Source organism: Lissotriton vulgaris, chromosome 3_1 (genome assembly GCF_964263255.1).
Source record: "Lissotriton vulgaris chromosome 3_1, aLisVul1.2, whole genome shotgun sequence".
In the NCBI taxonomy this organism is placed as follows: domain Eukaryota; kingdom Metazoa; phylum Chordata; class Amphibia; order Caudata; family Salamandridae; genus Lissotriton; species Lissotriton vulgaris.
Window position 1 is genome coordinate 1,097,992,791 of NC_141689.1, and position 20,189 is coordinate 1,098,012,979.

General features: G+C 43.0%; 1 protein-coding gene across 1 annotated transcript in view; it reads left to right on the forward strand.

Moving 5' to 3' along the window:
- The window catches only part of LOC147727483 (proepiregulin-like), a 128,164-nt gene extending 111,727 nt beyond the window's left edge, over positions 1-16,437 (forward strand). The window contains exon 5 of the mRNA XM_086961557.1: positions 13,921-16,437. Coding sequence (XP_086817683.1) covers positions 13,921-13,996 — 76 coding nt within the window. The 3' untranslated portion in view covers positions 13,997-16,437. The remainder of the gene's footprint in view (positions 1-13,920) is intronic.
- The last annotated feature ends 3,752 nt before the right edge of the window (positions 16,438-20,189 follow it).

Consider the following 20,189-nt stretch of genomic DNA (forward strand, 5'->3'; position numbering starts at 1 on the left):
CTCTGGTATGAGAGCGATAGGCATCATCACAAATATTAACACACATTCATGACAGATCACTGTAGATAGCTAGTGATCTGTAAAGCACTATCACCCTGAAGAAGGCTTTTGACCTGATTAGGAATCAAAACAGGTCAAAACCTGTTGGTGCATGAATGTTTGAATCATTGAATTTAGTAGACATCTGTTAGATCTGGCATTAGGATTCTGAACATTTTACCACTGCTAACCAGTGCTAAATTGCATATGTTCTGTACTCTAAACATGGTAACATTTATTTATCTCCAATTGGCATATCTAATTTACTTAAGTCCATGGTAAAGTGCACTATATGAACCCAGGGCCTGTAAATTTCATTACAAGACAAGGAGGCTACATTATACAGGAAGAGGAAGAGGTTCAACCGGTAGAGGCTTCAACCCCTCCAACAACAGACAATACTACCCACAGAGAGGAAGAGGTTCACGCGGAAGAGGCTTTCCCGCACCGTCTTACCGTTGACAAGAGAATGTCCTGCGGAAATAACAGATCTAAAACAGTTAATGGATCTATAGGAAAGACCACTGTCAAATAGTTCCACCAGGAAATTGACTATGTTGACGATAGGAGCCTCCACGGGATCCAAGTCCCTTTCCAAGCACCAACTAGACCATTTTTTCCAGATGGTATTATATCTGTAATGTGTTCCAGGTGCCCAAGATTCTCCAAGTAGAGTGAGAGCATATGACGAAAGCCCAGACAATTGGTTAGATCGCCTGACACTTTCCAGGCAAGAAGGTTCAGATTCCCTGAGAGAACCAGGTGGTGATCTTCTCCGTTTGCGTTTAGAAGGAGTCCTTGAGAAGCCGGAATCAGGAAGGGAACGTAGCAAGAAAGTTCCAGAGCTGTGGGGAACCAAGCTTGAGATGGACAGAAAGGGGTTATCAGGACCAGGGAGCACTGTTCCTGTCTCACTTTCTGCAGAACCCTTTGGATCATCGCAAAGGGGGGAAAGGCGTAGGGGCGGAGAGGAGCCCAAGGTTGAAGGAAAGCGTTCACTGCTAGAGCACCCGGGTCTGGCATCCAGGTGAAGTACTGAGGGAGTTGGAAGGTCAAACGGCTTGCGAAAAGGTCCACATCGAAGGGACCCCAGAAGTGAACCAGGGAATTGAAAACAGAGGTATCGAGTTTCCTATCGCTGAAGTCTTGAAAGAATCTCGAGTTCCAATCCGCTGAGAGATTGGATTTCCCTGGGAGGTATTCTGCCCTCAGAGAGATCTTGTGTTCCAAGCAGAACAACCAGAGTTTCTTGGCCAGGTCTGATAGTCCGGCAGACCTCGTACCACCGAGACGGTTGATATATGAGACTGCAGAAACGTTGTCCATCTTCAGGAGAACGGATCTGCCATGGAGAGAGTGCCTGAAACTCATCAAAGCATAGAGCCCGGCCGTCAATTCTAGGAAATTTATATGGTGAGATGACTCTGAGGGGGTCCAGACACCACCGGTGTCCTGGTCGAGGAGACGTGCTCCTTAACCGTGAAGGCTGGCGCCTGACTCTAAAACGAAGCCCGGAGTCGAACCGAAGATAGCCCTTCCATTCCAAGCATCCAAATTGTCCAGCCACCAAGAAAGTTCCAATCTGGCTTGTTCGTCCAGAGAAACGTGGTCTCCGTACCAAAGTCCGGATCTGAGAGCTTTGGCTTTCACTCTCTGAAGAGCATGGTAGTTCAGCGGACCAGGGAAGATAGCTTGGATCGAGGAAGAAAGGAGACCAAGAAGTCCAGCTAATTCCCGGAGGGAGAGAGACTGTTGCCTCAGAGCAAACCTCATCTCTTTGCAAATTTTGGCAATCTTCTTTTTTGGGAGTAAGAGGAGACAGCTGGAGGTGTCCACAGTGAAGCCTAGGAACTCCAGAGATTTGAAGGGTAAAAGGATGGATTTTTCCCTGTTTATAATGAATCCGAGATCCTCTATGAGGTTCATGGAGGTTTGCAGATCTTCTAAAATCTGTGCATGAGATTGGGACATGATAAGGATATTGTCTAAGTAGATGATGAGACGAATACCTCTGGCTCTCAGGATGGATACTATCGTTCTCATCACCTTGGTGAAACACTAGGGGCGGATGAAAGCCCGAAAGAGAGGGCCTGAAACTGAAAGAGGCGATCGTCCCAAATAAATTGGAGAAAGGATTGATGTTCTATTGCCATGTGTATGGTGAAATAGGCATCTTTTAAATCCAATTTGACCAACCAATCTTCTTGGAGGAGAAGGTCCAGGAGCAGATGGATGCCCTCCATCTTGAAATGACGATAGATGAGGTATTTGTTTACCTCCGGAAGGTTTATTACCGGTCGCCAACCCTTGTCCTTCTTTTCGACTAGGAAAAGGGTGCTTACAAAATTCTTTTGAGACCATGGAACCTCGATTATAGTGCCCTTCCTCAACATAGAAGAAACCTCTTCTTTGACGATTTCTAGGTGTTCTAAAGGAAGAACCAGAGGTTTGGGGGTAAAAGATTGATATGGGATCTCTATGAAATATATTTTGAAACCCTGGACTGTCTCGAGAACCCATGGTTCTTGTGTCAAGGAGTCCCAAACGTGAAGGAAATGTTTGAGCCTGCCCCGGACCTTTGGAGGGGAAGAAGAAGGAGAAGCACTTACTTTGAGTAGTGTTGTTGGAAGCACCACGTGCGGGAAAGCCTCTTCCGTGTGAACCTCTTCCTCTCTGTGGGTAGTATTGTCTGTTGTTGGAGGGGTAGAAGCCTCTACCGGTTGAACCTCTCCCTCTTCCTGTATAATGTTAGCCTCTGTGTCTTTAATAAAATCCAGATTCTCTGGTCATGTTAATAGGAGAATCGCAATTATATGCTACTAGTGGGCTTGCAGCACCGATATTGCCACCCACTTCAGTAGCCATTTAAACGTGTCTCAGGCCTGCCACTGCGGAACCTGTGGGTGCAGTTTTAAACTGTTATTTCGACCTGGCAAGTTACCCTACTTGCCAGGCTCAAACCTTACCTTTTATTACATTTAAGTCACATCTAAGGTAGGCCCTAGACAGTCCTGGGGGCAGGGTGCTGTGTATTTAAAAAGTAGGGCATGAACTTTTAAGTTTTACATATCCTGGTAGTGAAATACTCTTACATTGTTTTTTTGACTACTGTGTAGCCTATCTCTCCCATAGGTTAACATTAGAATTTCCTTACAACATCTTTTAAGTGCAGTTTCCAACAGGGAAAAGATAGACCGTTGGAGTTTGGTGTCTTTGAACTCGAAATTTAAAATCTCAACTAAATTGGATTTTAAGTTGCCAATCTGAAAATGCCACTTTTAAAAAGTTGGTATTTTCTTACTTTAAACTTTCTGTGTCTCTGCCTGTCTCTGAATACACTTCTCAGTTGAGTGACAACTGGGCTTTGTACATTACCTCTAGAAAGCCACAAACACAGGAGGGTTAGATATGTCTAAGGACTTATCTCTATTCTGATGGCTCTTCCTGGGGAGGAAGAGAGGGAGGGGCTGACACCTGCACCCAAAAAGGAGAGGTTCTGTCCTTATACAAAGGGCTGATTACCCACCCTGTAGTGAGCCTGGTGCCAGGGCAGGAAAGGCAGAGACCTTGTGTACTTCAAAGGCTTTGAAGTCTCCCTCACTTCAAATGCACAACTGGGTATGAGTAAAGACATCAAAAGAACCAATTCAGTACAATTCTGGATCTGAGGACATTCTGCCAGGAAGAAAAAGGTCTGCTGTGCTGCCAGGAGGAACTGCCACTATGCTGAACTGCTTTGCTGAGTTGGCCTGCTGCCTCTTGCCTAGGAGTGAGAAAGACTGGACCTGCATCTCTACATCCCCCAAAAACTTAAAGGCTCTAAGATGTTTCTGGCTTGCCTCCTGTTTTAAAGTTCCAGGGACATCTAGGACTTCCTTCAACCCTTCTCAGCTGCTTGACTCCTACCCTGCCAAGAGGTGCCAATCCAGTCCTGGGCCTTGAAAGTGGGTTCTTCTGCTGCTTTTTATACAAAAATCGACAGAGTGACAACTTTGTGCTGATCACAAATGATGCAGTGCTCTTTTGAGGACATCCCTGCGCAGCTCAATAGTGATACAGGACCAGACTATGATGCTCGACGACAACACAGCGCCTACATCAGAAGGGGTTCAGCAACGATGTGTGACCTGATTGTGAGGCTCTCCGACGACGCAGCGCGCGTATCGTATGAGGTACAACATGCTACTGGCATGCAAGGCTCAATGACAATGCAGTGCCTGCATTGTAATGGGCATGGGGATGACACAGCACACGATTGCGAGGCTCAACAATGACACATTCACCTAACTGAATGGTACGGAACCGACGCATTGAGTCTTCTACGCCGATGCATGCTTCATCCAAGGTATTTCGTCAGTGGGATCTGTGTGGGGTCCTTTAGCCGGCCTACCCTCCGTCGCTGTTGGCCTGAACTTTGGATTTACTCTGGTCCAGCAAGATCTCAAGTAACCCCTAGGTGCCATTTGCTTTTAAGCACTATATTGTAGTTTATTGTTTAAAAATTAATATCTCAAGTTCTATTTATTGGATTTTTTTCATTTTGATCCGGTTTCACTCATCATAATAGTCTTTATTTTTCGAAACTGGTGTGGAATCTCTTTGTGGTGTTTTCACTATTACTGTAATTTAAGTGTTGCCAAAATACCTTACGTATTGCCTCTTAAGTTAAGCCTGACTGCTCTGTGCCAAGCTGCCAGACGGTGAGCACAGGTTAATTTAGGTTGTATATCTGACTTACCCTGACTAGGATTGTGCTCCCTACTTGGACAAGGTGTAAACCTCTGCCAACTAGAGACCCAATTTCACACAACATCCCACAAATATCTCTCTTACCACACAACGGGAATCACATAATGAGGAGAAAAACACTCTGGGTATATCCGTGAGGATTTGGGTGTATGATATGATGTGGCTGTGGGACCTTATCACGTAATACAATCACAAAAACTGTCTTGGGTCCAGTCAGGCTCATTTGTAAACCTTAAGCTCAACCCTGTGTAATTGTGGCTTTGAGTAGCAAGGCTTAGCAAAGGAACAATGTGTGAAGCATCCAACAGCACCAAACAACAAAATAAGAAAGTCACACAACAAGAAAGAGACACAACAACAATTTATAAACATAGAGCATTTTTAATGAATTTTCAGAGACCATGATGATCAAAATCCACCGGAGTGTTCCGAAGATACAGGTTTTAGAACTTTTTAAATGATTCTAAATGTAACCGCAAACAAGCATTGGTCAACAAAAAGTGTGTAAACTTTTGAAAAGTTTGAAAGCATTCGTTTGGCAACTCCGGCCCAACTTGGGGAACCAAATCTGAGAAAATGAAGCTCTAGGGGGCCAGAAAGGATCCTTTGAACAGTTACCTGGCCACCAGAGCATTTTTAGGGCAAGTTCCAGGCTCTATAGGATGACTGCAATAGACTATAACAGAGTGGTCCTGATGCCTGGGATTCAGGCTAAAGATGCTCAAATGATGCTACAGTTGAGGTACGGTTGATGGGAGTGTCTTTGTGGTTGTCCCAAGGGGAATGAAGGGCAACTCAACTCACAGTGATCAAAGGCCCTCAATGTCCTCTACGTTGCAGTAGCAGGCCAGCCAATGGTGAGTTACTGGTTTTGTTGCACCGCGGTTGGGGCGGAATCTATAGTTGGTGGCTAGTGTCCCTTGAGTGCAATGAATCCAGTTTCTGGTAGCATTTCGGGTTCTAGGAGACACAGGTGCAGACTTTGGCTATCTTAGATTTGCCCTTTTGTGCTCTTGGCTCCTGAAGGCGACAAAACATCTGTGGTGGCTACCAACTTGTTGGTTTGGACGCTTTCAGATATTATGTCCCTGGAGCTGGTTCCAGGGGATCAGCCACCTGATCCTTGGGGTCACTGAAGTGAGATGAAACCAGGAATCCTCTTTTTTCCTGGTTCAGGTGGAGCAGGCACAGTCAAACTTTACTAGTCTAAAGTGTGGGAGATGCAGTCCCTCCGACGGCAGCATGGCAGTCCTTTTTCAGTCATTGCTTGAAGTCAAGAGTGATCTGGCGAGCAGGTTGCCAGATTTATCCAAGAAAATTGCCCTGAAGGGACCACCCAGTCACTAGCCAATGGGCTACTGGGTCCGCTCTCGCCTAGTGCTGTGTTTCCTGCAAAGGGTGGAATCTAGCTATCTCTGAGTGCACTATTCTAACCAGACTCAAAATGCCGGGACCCTTCTTTAGATTCCAGGAGCTTGGTAGCCCGTTCTAGAGTTATGGCAACCTGTGGGCTACACGCCCATGGGAAAACTGGTTTTGGGATGGGTTTTCCCTCCTTGTCCCTGTCTCTGATTGGTCTGCAGGAACAAAAGATATACTGTCTGGAATTGTTGTTGCAGGTGGCCCTTCAAAGGCGGCTTCCCCTTTGAAGTTCACCTTTTGGGCTAACACCCCAAGTGGCCTTCCTGGGCGAGGGTCTAACACCTCACTCTGCGGCAACTGCCTTTGTTCTTTAGCCTGGGAGCTGTTCACATATCTCCCTAGGCAAGCAGAGGGTTGTTTGTGAGCTAAGGCTTTTATTGTATCACTGGACTAGCTGGACACAGAGTGGCAATTTTCTAAAAGTTGCTTAACTTTAAAAGTGCAAAAAACCTCGACTTGGGCATCAAGCTGGATTTAATGCCATGATTAATTTGATACCTTACAGTACATAGTTAGGTAATCCCATTCAGAAGTTAGCCGGGTTGGGATGACAGCCAGTAACCCTGTGTTAGCCAATGGGGCGAGTAACCTTTCCCCAGCAAAAATATAATTTTGAAGTGTTGCTGTTAAGAAATATGAAAGATATATCTCTTACTTAACAACATACAGCGCCCTGCCATAGTATTTTCTAGGCCTTCCGTAGGGGAGTCATATATAGTGTTAAGGGACTGATGCCTTTGCCATTGGCTTTAATGGCAAAGTCAAACTGGGAGTGTACACACTTCCCTTCCAGTCTATAGTAGCATGCTGGGAGCCATTTTGTCCTTTGTTACACTCAGGGTGGCACAACCAGAGAAGCAGCCATGTGTGGGTACTCTGCCTTAAAGCTCTGGGTACCATATTCTAGTGACTTATAAGTAAGTCAGTATTTGCCAATCGGGTAGAGCCAATTGGACATACTGTTTCTATGGGTTAATAACACTGACGCTGAGCTCTGGTTAGCAGGGCCAGTGCACTCTCCGTGTCGAAAAACCAGCAACACCAGTCCAAATATGTGGGGGTAAACATGCAAAAAGAGGCATTTCCTTACAATACCCATAAGGCATTTTTAAACAACTGGATCCTAGTTCTTACCCAGAAAAAAAACATTATCCTAAACTCCCACATTTGGGTGAGTCACTCAAGGTGGTATTAACTTTCCTTGAGGAAAGGGACACCTATGATAAAGCATTCCACAGTAATTTGGGTGAGGTGTCCCTTTCCCTCACCTCATCTACAAGGTTGTACTTAAATTAACTGCCTTAATCACTGCAGTATTTCTCTTCACTGCATCTTTCCAGGCTTTCCTCTGTTCATACCTGTATAGCTGTTTCCCATGGTAGTGTAACAAAGGCAGACGAGAAGCTCTATCTCAGCAGCTCATTTCAGTGGTAGTGATAGAGACCTTTGACTTCACGAGAGAGGTAAGAGAAATATTGAGAAGAACAGAATTGAATAAAAATAAATAAAATATTGTTGTGACATCTAACATTTCAGTTTCAAGGTCCTGTCACCACCACTAGCCAAAAATGTCCTCATGTACTGTCACTGAAGATTGTTTCATCAAAGATAAGCTGTCCCTTAAGACGTTTGTAAATATGAATAGAGTTACTATAGAAGCATAACATACCAGGATGAGATAGGTGTTGAAAATGGAATGTGGTTATGTTGCACAGGCAGCTGATATTTAAGCTTGCAAAAGAAGAACTTTAACCTGGTATTTGTGGTACAAAAGCTGAAGAATGAAGCCAAATAGCATACAACAAATGCTGCTATACAAGATTTCGTTGCTGTATATGATTGGCGCATCAGCAAACAAACAGAATCCAAGGCCTACAAAAATACATTGTAAAATAGGCTTAATTTAATTAAGGAAAAATCTAAATAGCAGAAATACTGTAAGACTCAACTAGTTTTGGATTGTGTTGTCTCCTTCTCAAGCATAACAAGTTTGTTTGTTCTCGAACTACAGAAATGTAAAACAAGTTTGATTGTATATTAAAAAATAAGTACTGTATAGCAGCTCTTTCCTAAGACCTAAATTGTCCTCTTATGAGACCACCCTATTCTTTTTAGTTCATTTGTGATCTCACGACTAATCATACTCCATATTACTGATTACACTTGATGTTCAGTTATGGAAGATTCTAGCTATTATATAACTTCTGATGTGATCACAAAGGCTACTGAAGGCAGGCAATTATCCCCCGCAAGAACCATTAACTGCCTAAAGCTTTTCCAGGTATACAGAGAAAATCCCCAAGTTGTAGAGTTTAGGTGTATCGAGGTGATAGGTTTGGCTACAATTGAAATAATCAATACAAATGAGGGATTAGGGGCGCATATAGGTCCAGCATACAGGCCCCAATAAATACAATGTAGCACTGAAGGAGTATGCAGTTCCTGTAGGGTGGGGAAATAAGAAGGATGCTAGGTTGGTGAACATCGTTACTCAGACGTGGAGTGTGGGTTTCCCCCAATTTGGGAAGTGGGGCCCTCAAATACCCATTTGAGTGTCATGCTTTATCATAGGGCTTACTCCTCGTCAGGCTGGTCCTGCAATGCCTGACGGGCACCCTATGGGGGGCTCTTTGTCGGAGATCTTTTTCCCAAGCCTTATAGGTGAGGTGTGTGTGAGAGGCCTAGTGGTGTAGTTTTGAGAGGATGTGAGCAGAAATGAAATTGGGCGAGGTGGTGCTCCAAAATGAATTTTAATCTGCAAGCTCACTCGTCTCAATTAAATCCAGAATAGGGATACCACAGATTGTAATGGCCGGAGGTGTCTATATGTGTGTAGTCATGGTCAACATGTTTCTTGTCCTGTGTGTGTAAATCACTCCCCAATTCTTCAGGAACCATCTTGATGCACTATCTACATGGGTGGTTGGTTATGGAAAATGAACCAATAACTGATGACCTTTCAATGCGGTACCTTAATAATACAAATCATGCGGCCAACCATTGAGATTCAAAACAGAGAGAGAAAAACAACAGTACATGAATAAGGTATGCACATACTGTAATAATGCCTCCAGAATGAAATTAAAAACATGCCACAAACACATGCACAAGTCTTTAGGGCAACATAAGAGGTGCATGGCCAGACACGAGACCGATAGGACCGCCCGAGCTTCGGACCACGCCACTGCACTAGAAGGACATATCAGAGCCCTTGTTGCACTAACAAATAATCCTTTTTGCAGGCATACCAATAGCCTTTTTGCTGTGTGACAGGAACCTTTTCATGTAAAGGACTAGTCGTATATGCCCTTTATGACCTAATGTCACATGGATTAATCGAATTTTGCACAGATAGGCTTGGAATTTCGGAGGAGCGAATTTGAATCAGTTTACTTTTTCAGGTCCACTAATAATAGGCTTGTCGCTTGATCCAGCATCTGAGATAAATTTCCCAAAGGGTTGGAAATTCAATATGGAAAATAAAGACCAATCAAATACCTCTATACATCACTTTGGCAATTGATTCAAATTTCTTCACTGTGATAAACTATCAGTACAGGAAATAAGCCTTGAGAAAGTTACGCGTGGTAACGAAGCACGTGTCTGCTATCTTTGGCTACTTCTCAACTGCCATCACTTGGAAGGCTCTAGGATTAGGACCTTCATTCTGGCTTACACTTTTGTTCACAGTGCTCAAAGCGGAGAACTTTCAATGCAATATCAAATATTAAAACTTTGCACTGAAATCAAAACTATATGTACTGTGCTTTGAATTGTATAGAGTATTTGAAAAAGGAAAGAATCTTGGATCAATTAATATTAAATCATACAGAGAATAAATCAACCTGATGTTTTCTTCTCTTTAAATGATGTATGCATTTTTCATGTTGTCCTACCTGTGAAACAAGACCCTATAAAAAGAATTACTGATTTAGGATTTCTCAAATAGGCCATTTGTACAAAGCTTATCACTATACAAAAAATTGCTTTTTGTTAAATGTTAGAGTGACGAGGAACAATTGCTTTTTAATGGCCAGACAAACATAATAAGCAGACTTGTGGCACACGTGACCTATACAAAACATACTGGTGTTATTGGTGGTAACCAACCACCTTAGGAAATGGCACGATGGAACTCACCCAATTCGGGCTCAAGTCACGCCTCATCATTAGTTAGGCAGAGCAACGATTGTTACAAAAGTTAACATCATGGTGGTTTTGAGGAGAGAAAGGGGGAAGATAAAAACATGATGGTTCTAAGCAAAGATGGAAGGCTGCCCTAGGATAAGCACCCTGTCACAGTGACATAGGTGTCTGGTGCCAAGGGGGGGGGGGAGGTGAGGGGAAGAGGAAGAACAGCGTGGAACGTTTACTTACAGTTTTCCTGGCAAACAGGTGCTGGGAACCTACCCCTTGCTCTGCCTCGTTGGGAGGAAGCGATGTGTGTGAAGCCAATGGCTTTAAGTAGCAGGGAAACGACCTGGAAGTGGAAGGTCGAGGGACATGCAGCGACCATCTTTGAAGGAGGTTGAAGCTACTAGCTCCCGGTTAGAACTTTTTGGCCGTCTTAGAACGTGGAATGCATTTGGCATACACAGGTCGATAAATATACGGCAGCCATCTTTGAAAGGAGGTAGAAGCATTAAGCTATTGATTCAAGCTATGGAGACCATCTTATAATGTGGAATGCGCATAGCATTCAAAAGGTGGGTACTGTATTGGATGGGTCTCACGTGCGCATGTATGCGCTAAAGTGTACCCACCCTCGTGGGACGTCTTGAGGCCAACGCCATTGGCAATGTAAATAGCGGTGAAGGAAATACCAAATTGACCAACAATATCGGTCTGCAGGCTGAAGTCAACAATCATAGTGGCACACACAGATCAGACAGTTGAGTTATTTTAAGTTGGTGTAGTCCAGGCATTGGGATGTAAACACTGATACCTCTAGATGTGATATAGCCCGATGGGATGTCATTATTATTATAACATGTAAGAGGTGAAGGAGGGAGTCCACATGGCCATGGTGACAGGGATTGTATGAAGCCAGGCCTGGTTATTGTGGCAAAGTAGATTGTGTTCAAGGGATACCAAGGCCCCGCTGGTGATGGCTAGTATCTGCAGTCAGTGACATCAACTGCATGCAGTGGGAATCAAGTGGGCAGATAGTGGGGGGAGGAGGCTTCAATTATTTACCTCCCCCACCGAATATCCACATTGGACCCATCTCAGTTGCAGGATAGTCTGAAAATCCAGTGGTGCTTTCTCCTGAATAGACCCTGTTTGCTAAGATTGGTGTGGGCCTCAATCACTGTCCACCTTAAGCTATCAGGTAGCATGTCCATTCTCTGTGAAATGTTGGCAGAGTTTGGTAGTTAAAACTGTCAGTAAAGTTTTCCCTTTTGGGTGAACTTAAGAGCAAACCACAGTTTTACACTAGACATACAGAGAATTCACCCACTTTAACAAAATAAGGAGCAGTTAATGATAAACATGAATCAGTCATACAAAAAAACTTGTACATTTTATTTAGGTAGATTTAAAAGCAATTTAAAAAACAGAACATTGTGACACATCATAAATTCATTACATAAAAAATGGGACAGTACATAAGGAAAATAATTCCAATTAAAAGGGGAGAAAAAGAACACCAGTTCCAATGAATTGATGAGATTTACTCCAGGTTGTATATTCAATTCCAGGAGTTTCTTATCTCTATCACTTGGTGTTTCTCCACCACAAAGTGCATCAACGCGTTTCGGTTATGGCAAATAAATGTTCAAGGCCAAAAACCTTCCTCAGGATTAAAATAATAAAATCCCACTTAAACACAATATCTTGATGATTATCAAGCGAATGTTGCTTACAGCACAACCTAGCCGCCTTCTTCTTTCCCCACCCAACAGGAACTGCAGAGTCCTTCCGTGCTACTTTGTATTGGGTGTTTGTGTGAACACCACATGTGCCCGCTGGGCGCCATAGTGGAGGCCCATGTGTGATCGGGGCCCTGCTAAGGGGCCCTATAATTCCCTGTATGCCTTTAAATGGAGGTGGGGTCACCATGTAAAGGCAGAGGGAAAGGGACATCCTAATTCCTATTGGTGGTGCCTCCACAGGTACCGCCTCCATTGTAGGTATTAGGCTTTGACCACCACCTCAGAGTTGGTGGTCTTTACCAAAATTGAAATTGGATTGAATTGTAGTCTTTCCCCAATCCAAACCACTCCAACCGCCGGGATTGTAATCTGACAGTTGGATCGATACACTGGACATCGTAATCAGGCCCTTAGTGTAAGCTTTAGATCTGCTCCTTGTTCAGGATTTGATGGACTTCTCGTTTACCTCAGTTCTCTGCTCCTAATACAATGGCTTTCCTGCCTGTTGTGCTTGGCCCAACAAAGGAGTATTTCGGTCTCACCATGTTGTGATTGTATGGGTTTTATCTTTCCACTACTGACATCAGCACCTTGCATTACAGTGCAAGGGAGGCAGTTTCCTTTCTATCCTTGCACTCTCTATTCCCCTCTTGCCCACCCCTGCATCTTTTATAGAAAACTAACAAATAAAGTCTCCCTGAGCACCCACCTGACCTCACCCTGCTCTGCCTGCCACTGATAGATTGGCGGGCAAACATCATGGAAGGCTTTCTCATAAGCTTTATGAAAAACTGCTCCACAATGTCAGCCATAAGCGCAGGCTTTGGCAGCTATCTTGGAGTATCTGTTCATAAACTTTAAAAAGGCATTCCAAGATGGCTGGAATGTGCACACATACAAAAGCCATCTTAGAATGCTTTTCATTTTTCCAAAATAAAAGTACATTAAATTACTTACAACTTACACTATAAATTACATTGCTTCACTGAAAAAGTTGCATTTTATTGTCAATAAAGGATAAAGAACATTTGGGAAAATGATGGTGGTTTCATAAACAAGTCTGTAACGCAGTGAGCATTTTTCACCCATGGAGGAACTTACATTTCCTTTAAGCCGCATAATAGACCTACAGAAAATTGACTTTCGGCTGGCGCAATAATATCTCATTTGGACTGTGGATAAAAAATATGCAGATATCAGGAACTATTAATCCTTCTGTCCCAACTGTCTAAACATAACGAGAGGGTTATTACTCATAGATTTGAAGACAACTGTCCTTTAGGAGATAGTTGAAGGTTGATTACAAAGGTCCCAAACGATTTCTCAGTGTAGTCTTAAAGCCATAACACCAGGCCACACTAGCTGGTCATAAATAGGCATTATTTATTGTGAGTTGCTTGTTTGTCTCCATTGTGAGACTGGACTGATGGGCTCAGACTGAAGGTCCACTCTAAATTAAATGTGCCCAGAATTGCTGTGGGCCTTATTTAGATCTCGGGGGATGGACTACTCTGTCACAAACGTGACGGATATCCGGTCCGCCGTATTATGATCTCCATAGAATATAATGGCATCACAATATGGTGGACAGGATCGCCATTATTAAGATCACCATAGGATACAATGGGATAGTAATAAGGCGAACAGGACCTCCGTCACGTTTGTGATGGAGTATTCCCCTCAGCTAAGATCTAAATTTGGCCCTGTGTCACAAACAACATCCAAACTCCAGTGTTAGCAATTGTCTGGTGCACATACTGTGATTCTTGTTCTGAAAACGGAAGAATTAGTTTTATCATTACATCTTTTAATTTATTGCCTCTTTTAATTGTAGGTACAGGAGCAAGCAGCTCAAGAAGCAGCACCAGCCTAAGAAGGTGTACATGGAAGTCAATACGTGCAGTGAATAGACTGGATGTTTACACCAGAGGAGTGTGTAATACGACACTTCAGTAACACCCCCATTCCCTTTGGTGAAAAGACGCAAATGATGCAGTGTGAAGTGCCTGTAAGAGGAACGGAAACTCCATACTTTTCCTCCACAGAGCCCATGCTCACCTTGAAACAGTACCTTCAATATGGACGCCAGAAAACCAAAAAGATATTTGCAGCTGAAAAGTAGAACACAAACGAGGCCACTTGGTTACCTAGCCCTGCTGGATTTTTCAATTCTTCGGGGAAGTGCCAACTACCCTTGCCATAAAGCTGTATACAAAAAAACAGTTTTTATTCTTCCTAATAGGCTGTGCGTGGTACGTCGAAAGTATGACTCAGGAGGTTGCATTTATACTTTTCTCCATGTCGGATCTGCGCCAACATCCATGATTTGCCCATCTGTTCATAGTTGCTATTTCTTGTCCACATTGGCTTTCTGATGATGTAAAGCTCGCGTACCACGGAGAGGCCATTACATGCTAACAACATTTAAACCCACAGTGGCATGGAGACAAGAAGAGACATGCAGATGGACCTCAAAGGATTCTGGGAAGGGTGGTTTCACAAGCCACTGTCAGCTGCTGATAATGTCACACCTCTGCTAAGACCCCAAGCTCCCACAACCAGTACTGGGATTAATGAAGACCGAGGAGGAAAGCAAACATGGTTCAGGTCTCGAAGCCTCGTCAATCTCTTATTATCACTCCTTGCCCCTATCCTGGTCTATCATTAGTGAATAAGAAACTGAATGGGGCAACGAGTGGAGCACGTGTTCACACCTGTGATGTTATCAGTGCTCAGCTGGCTTGTGAGGTCAAGTCCAGTACCCTTGACTCTTTTGATAAATTAACATCGTTTGCATTCTCAAAACCACCATCCTAATTGCTCGAACATCTTTAATTACATATGTTATTTATTGTCTTGAAATCAAAGCAGACTATTCGCTTTCCTTCTCATGCCAATTATTTTGGATATGTGGTCCCGCATGTACCTACTCTGCAGGTCTGAACATGCAACTGTTTTTCATGTCTAGTTATGATCTGTTTACAGTTAGAAATGTTTGTTTTAAGTACTCATTCGATCAATACAAAACCAGAACATGACATTTCAAGGATACACTGTGCTATTGACTTTTGGTTATGGATTTAGATATGTGTCAAAATAGTTACTTACAGCATGGACAGCGGGCACAGATCTGTCAGCAGCAGAAACAGCTTCCCCAGTCCTGACAAGGGATTGACACCAGAACATTGCAGCCCCAATAGCTGTAATTGCCCTCCCTCCTACTGCTGAAAGCTGTTGTCCCCGGGTATTTCTCCCCAAAGTTCTTCACATAGCGCATGGCAGATGTGTTGGCTTTGTACTCTGAGGAAGAAAATAAGGGGCATATTTACAAGCCCACTGCTCCACCGGTGCTTCCCTTTTTTTGGCGCACCAGCTGCGCAAAGGGCTTGCCAATATTTACAAGGTCACGTACAGACACCCTGCGTGACTTTTCATAACCTTGTAACTATGGGCACCTTTCACGCATTACTCTGCGTGAAAAGGGTGTTTGATGGGTGTTGCTGTGGGCGTTGCCACGCAGCATCCATGGAACGTGACACATTCCCAGATTTACAACATTTTGTAAACCTGGGAATGTGTCTGAATCCTATGCCTCCTTAGGGGAAGCGTGTGCAAAGAGGATAAATACTTTTATTTCTCCTTATTCTTTCCTCTTTCTCTGCGTGCTGCATTCTGCAGCATGCATAGAAAGAGAAAAATGCCAATAATTATTGTATTGAGCAAGAAGGTGTCCCTTCCTGCACAAAAACAATCATCCCTGCTGCACAGGAGCCCTTGCAAAATGACGCAAGGGTGCTTGTACTGGAGCATTGAAGCCAATTGTGCGCCAGCGCAGGGGAAATCCCAGGAATGCGTCTTATTGTTGTTAATACAAGCAATCGCTGTGCTTTGAAAATGCCCCAGCATGGCACAACTAAATAGTTCGGCAAAGCGCTAATCCATTTTCTTGTTTGATGAGGCCCTAAGAGTTCTGAGGTTACAACACAAAAGCTAAGACTCTGGGGCATTATAGCTAAAATGTTTTGGTCCCAAAGTGTCACATGGCAGATCCGTGTTTCTTCAAATCAGTACTGCTAATTCAAAAGCAATCATCTTTAGAAATGGACTACTCTTGTTCTCCTTAGCTAGTAAACTTTATGTAAATGTGTATTTTTTAATTTTGTTTTAAAGAAGTTTATATTTTAAACCTAAAATATTAAGTCCATCAAATTATTATCTTTTTAAGTGAAATATGTTAAGTGTTTTTATATGGGGTATTTATGTTGCATGTGGTTGTACTTTTAATGTGTTAGTTACTCTGAAATAGCTAGCACTTAATTTGCTTAATAATATAATAACATGCCTAATTTTACATTGGTTATTGTCATTTTTAATCTCCGCACCTGTGTCAATCAATTTAAAATTTAAAAGAATTGCAGCTGTTACCATGGTTGGTATTTGCCTATAAGAAAACAGGAAAATAATGATGTTGGTTTAAAGTAGTGTTGCTTTTGATTCATTCAAACTTGTCTGCCTCCTTTGCCTCACTGTGCACCCAAACGTTTGGTCTTCGTTAGTAGGCACAGCCTTCAAATGCGCTTAAGTACAAATTGTAGATGATTCAAAATCTTCATAGAATTTGTGCACAGTTCATTAAGGAAAAATATCTACCCATATTACACTAGAGGAAACTATAAACCCCCTACTTAAAACAATAGAAATTCATCACCCTTGTCTTAATCAGCTGTATAGATTAGTATTGTAACTGCTTAGAATCTGGATCTAGTTCTCATCGTCTTGGAACAATGTACATAAAATAAATGTAATTTCTCATTGGAGGTAAACTGAGCACTAAGAAAAGTATGTTTTGGACAATTGCATTAATATAACTGGAACTAAGAATGTATTGCTACCAGTTCTAGGTATCTTTGGTGAAAAATATTTTGTCATCAGAGAAAACATTTAAAGCCTTATTCACAAAGGTAGACTTACACTTTTTTTTTGGAATTTACGATTGTTTGCTATTCACAAAGGGATTTATGAATAGAGTGTTTACAAGAGCAGAGTCTCCGCACATAAATAGATAGGTCTTTTAATATCCTAAAAAAAAAAAGATCTTTTTATGTGCGGAGTCTCTGAACTACTAACGTGAACCGCTTTGTGAATAGCAAACAATCGTAAACTTACACGAAAGTGTAAGTTTACCTTTGTGAATCAGGTCCTTAGCTTTCTGACTATTATAGGAGGTGCAGGTCTAGTACAGAATAAAAGTCACAATTCTTATCATGAACAGATCAGACAATGCGAGAGAGTAGCTTTGGCTTACCAGGCAGCCTCTCTTATTTGCCCCTCTTTCCCTTTGCCCTGGATTTTATTTTCTTCCCTGGCTAGTCGTAGGGGTTGGATCGAAGATCAGCCTGCATTGGTACTCTTGTCATCCTGTCTCTGAGGACGAGACTTTCATCATGACAGTCTCTTGGATGACTTGTACAGTGATTAAATAATTAGCAAATTTCCACAGGGAACATAGTAGAACAGAACTAAAACTCTGCAACAGGTAACCTGGAACTTTAACCTGAGCTTACTGAAGGTAAGTTTAAAGTTAGGCATCTGCTTTCTGGAGTCTTGGATAAGTTCATGGGAACATACGGGTTGTCAAGGACGCTCTAATTGTTACCTCGTACAACGGGCTTATGTCTAAGATGCCTCTAGCATTGAAGGTGTCACAATGGGTGAGTTTTGTTGGAAACTGAGGAAAGAAACTATAAAACCACGAAAGAGTGGGGCAGCACAAAAGCATTAGTACTGACATATGTATTCAGTGGAAGAAGAAGAGCTACTTCTGTCTGAATTTCAAATGACCAAAATTCCCATAGTTTAAAATCCTTCAAGTCCCAGCTTGTGTTTCATGTGTCCGGAGGTGCTCAGGACTACTCTAACCACAGAATAAGCTTTTGATAAACGTAGGCCCATGTTAAAGAGGACCTTGCACTGCTGCTGCATCATTTTTTGTGACTCAACAGTGGCGCAAACCGCTAAATCATATTTATGAAGCCACACAAGGCCACTTTGCGTGGCTTTGAATGGCCTCATTAATATGGAGTAAGGCAATGCTGTGAAATTCGGTGTGTTGTCTTACTCTGCCCTAGGAAGGCACGCCATGGGCATTGTGGTTGGTGTTCCTACGCAACACCCATGGGTTTTGAAGCATTTCAAAATTAACAAGACCTTGAAAACCTGGGGATGCACCAAAACCTTATGCCTTCTCAGGGGCGGCGCACCGTGGAGAAATATTACTATTTCTCTTAGTTTTTATCTCTTTGTATTTGTGCTGCATTCTGCAGCACACATAGAGAGAGGAAAAAGCCTCCTAGGATTGCTGTTGTGCAAGAAGACACAACTTCTTTCACAAAAACGATCCTCTATTCAAAACAGACATCCTTGCACCAATCTGCAAGGGTGCCTAATTGGTGGTAGGCTGTCAAAACGACACCATAGGGTGAAAGAATAGTCATGCACCATATACCATAGATGTGCTGCATTCCTGCCCTTTCCCTTTGACCAGGCAGCCCAGCAAGGTGAATCGCTGTGCTGCTCTGTGCCAAAATCTCATAAATCTGCCCTTTAGAGTGTGGCTCAGTGCTTCATTAAGGCTGGTGGTTGCAAGTTGGGTCCACTGGCACTCATTTTGGGTGCAGACTTAATTTTCCTCTTCAGACTTTGACCCAAGGCAGGACTGGTAAAACACACACAAGAGGGAATGTAAGAGGAAGGTTAACACAGAACATCTGTGACAAAGGAAGAAAGCATGAACCTATAAGAGTGAGATAAACGAGCAGGGAGTGTATGGCGGTGTTTTAAAGAGGAATGAGGTGGAATCCTTACTACACAGTTTGGACATTCACAAGTGCCAGCTGTGGTGGTCTGATCAAAACTTTGGGCACCAGAATGTATTCTTTTACAAACTAAGCACTGGGATGGTTCAAAAACCTTCCTTGGTCTTCAAATTAGGGCAGTAGCTAAAACATTAACTTCTGGTAATGCTTTCCAGAAAATGCCCTTGTAGTTGTCGAGATTTGAATAATGTAATGATGTCGATGTCGTAGTTGCAAAGAAGATCTGTAAACTCCAGAGACTAGAAAATCAGGCAGAAGACTTTTGCATTCAATAATTTGGCTTACATCATTCCAGTTCGTAAGGACCTTCACTTCCTCCAAATGGAAAAGATTTGAAATATGACTATTGTGCAATCTTTTAAAAGCATGTAAAGGGCGTAGGCAAAAACTCTTACAGACATTAATTCCAAGCTCCACTCTCATCTGAAATCCGAGATCCAACAATACATACCTGAACTCACAGTTCATATTTAACCTGAAAGATGCACCGAGACCGGTTGATCTAGGTGCTGGGCAGAATTCAAGTAAACACAGAAAAGAGAAGACACTTTAAAAAGGTCTTCCTTCTGATCTCAAAATCACTGGGACTCCTCCCCTCTGTGTGAACTTGGGTTAGGTCTACTGGAAGCACTTTTTGATCTCCTGCGATCTGAATCTCAAGGTGACATCTCCCATACCTAACAAAATGCAGATTTTCCTTGACCTTGAAATGAAATTGGTTAACATGTTAAGGGCCACATATACCAGGGGCGGCCTTAGGCATGTGCAAGCTGTGCACCTGCACAGGGCCACCAAACTCCAGGGGCCGCCACTCCAATATATATCCTTAATATAATAATCCTCTGAGGATGGATACATATTTGCGTGGCAGCCCCTGACAGGGATTTGGCGGCCTCCGGCTCTTTTTCACTTCCTAACACCCTAACCTCCCCCAATCCTGAGGTCCGTGGGGCTCCACCCCACCCAGACCCTTCTTCAGGGGCCCCCTACCTACGCTCCCTGCCCAGGGCCGCCATGAGCCTAGAGCCGCCCCTGCATATACGTAGTATTGTTTTAGTCGCAAACAGCCTGATTCACAGAATCTGGAAGTTTGAGATCAACAAATAGGACTTTCCTATGTACAAAACCTTATTTTACGATTCGGTAACCTATTATCAAATTGCAAAATGGGTTAGCGATTCGGTATTAGGAAGAGGCGCGGTAAGAGCATCCCTTCCAAATAGCAACT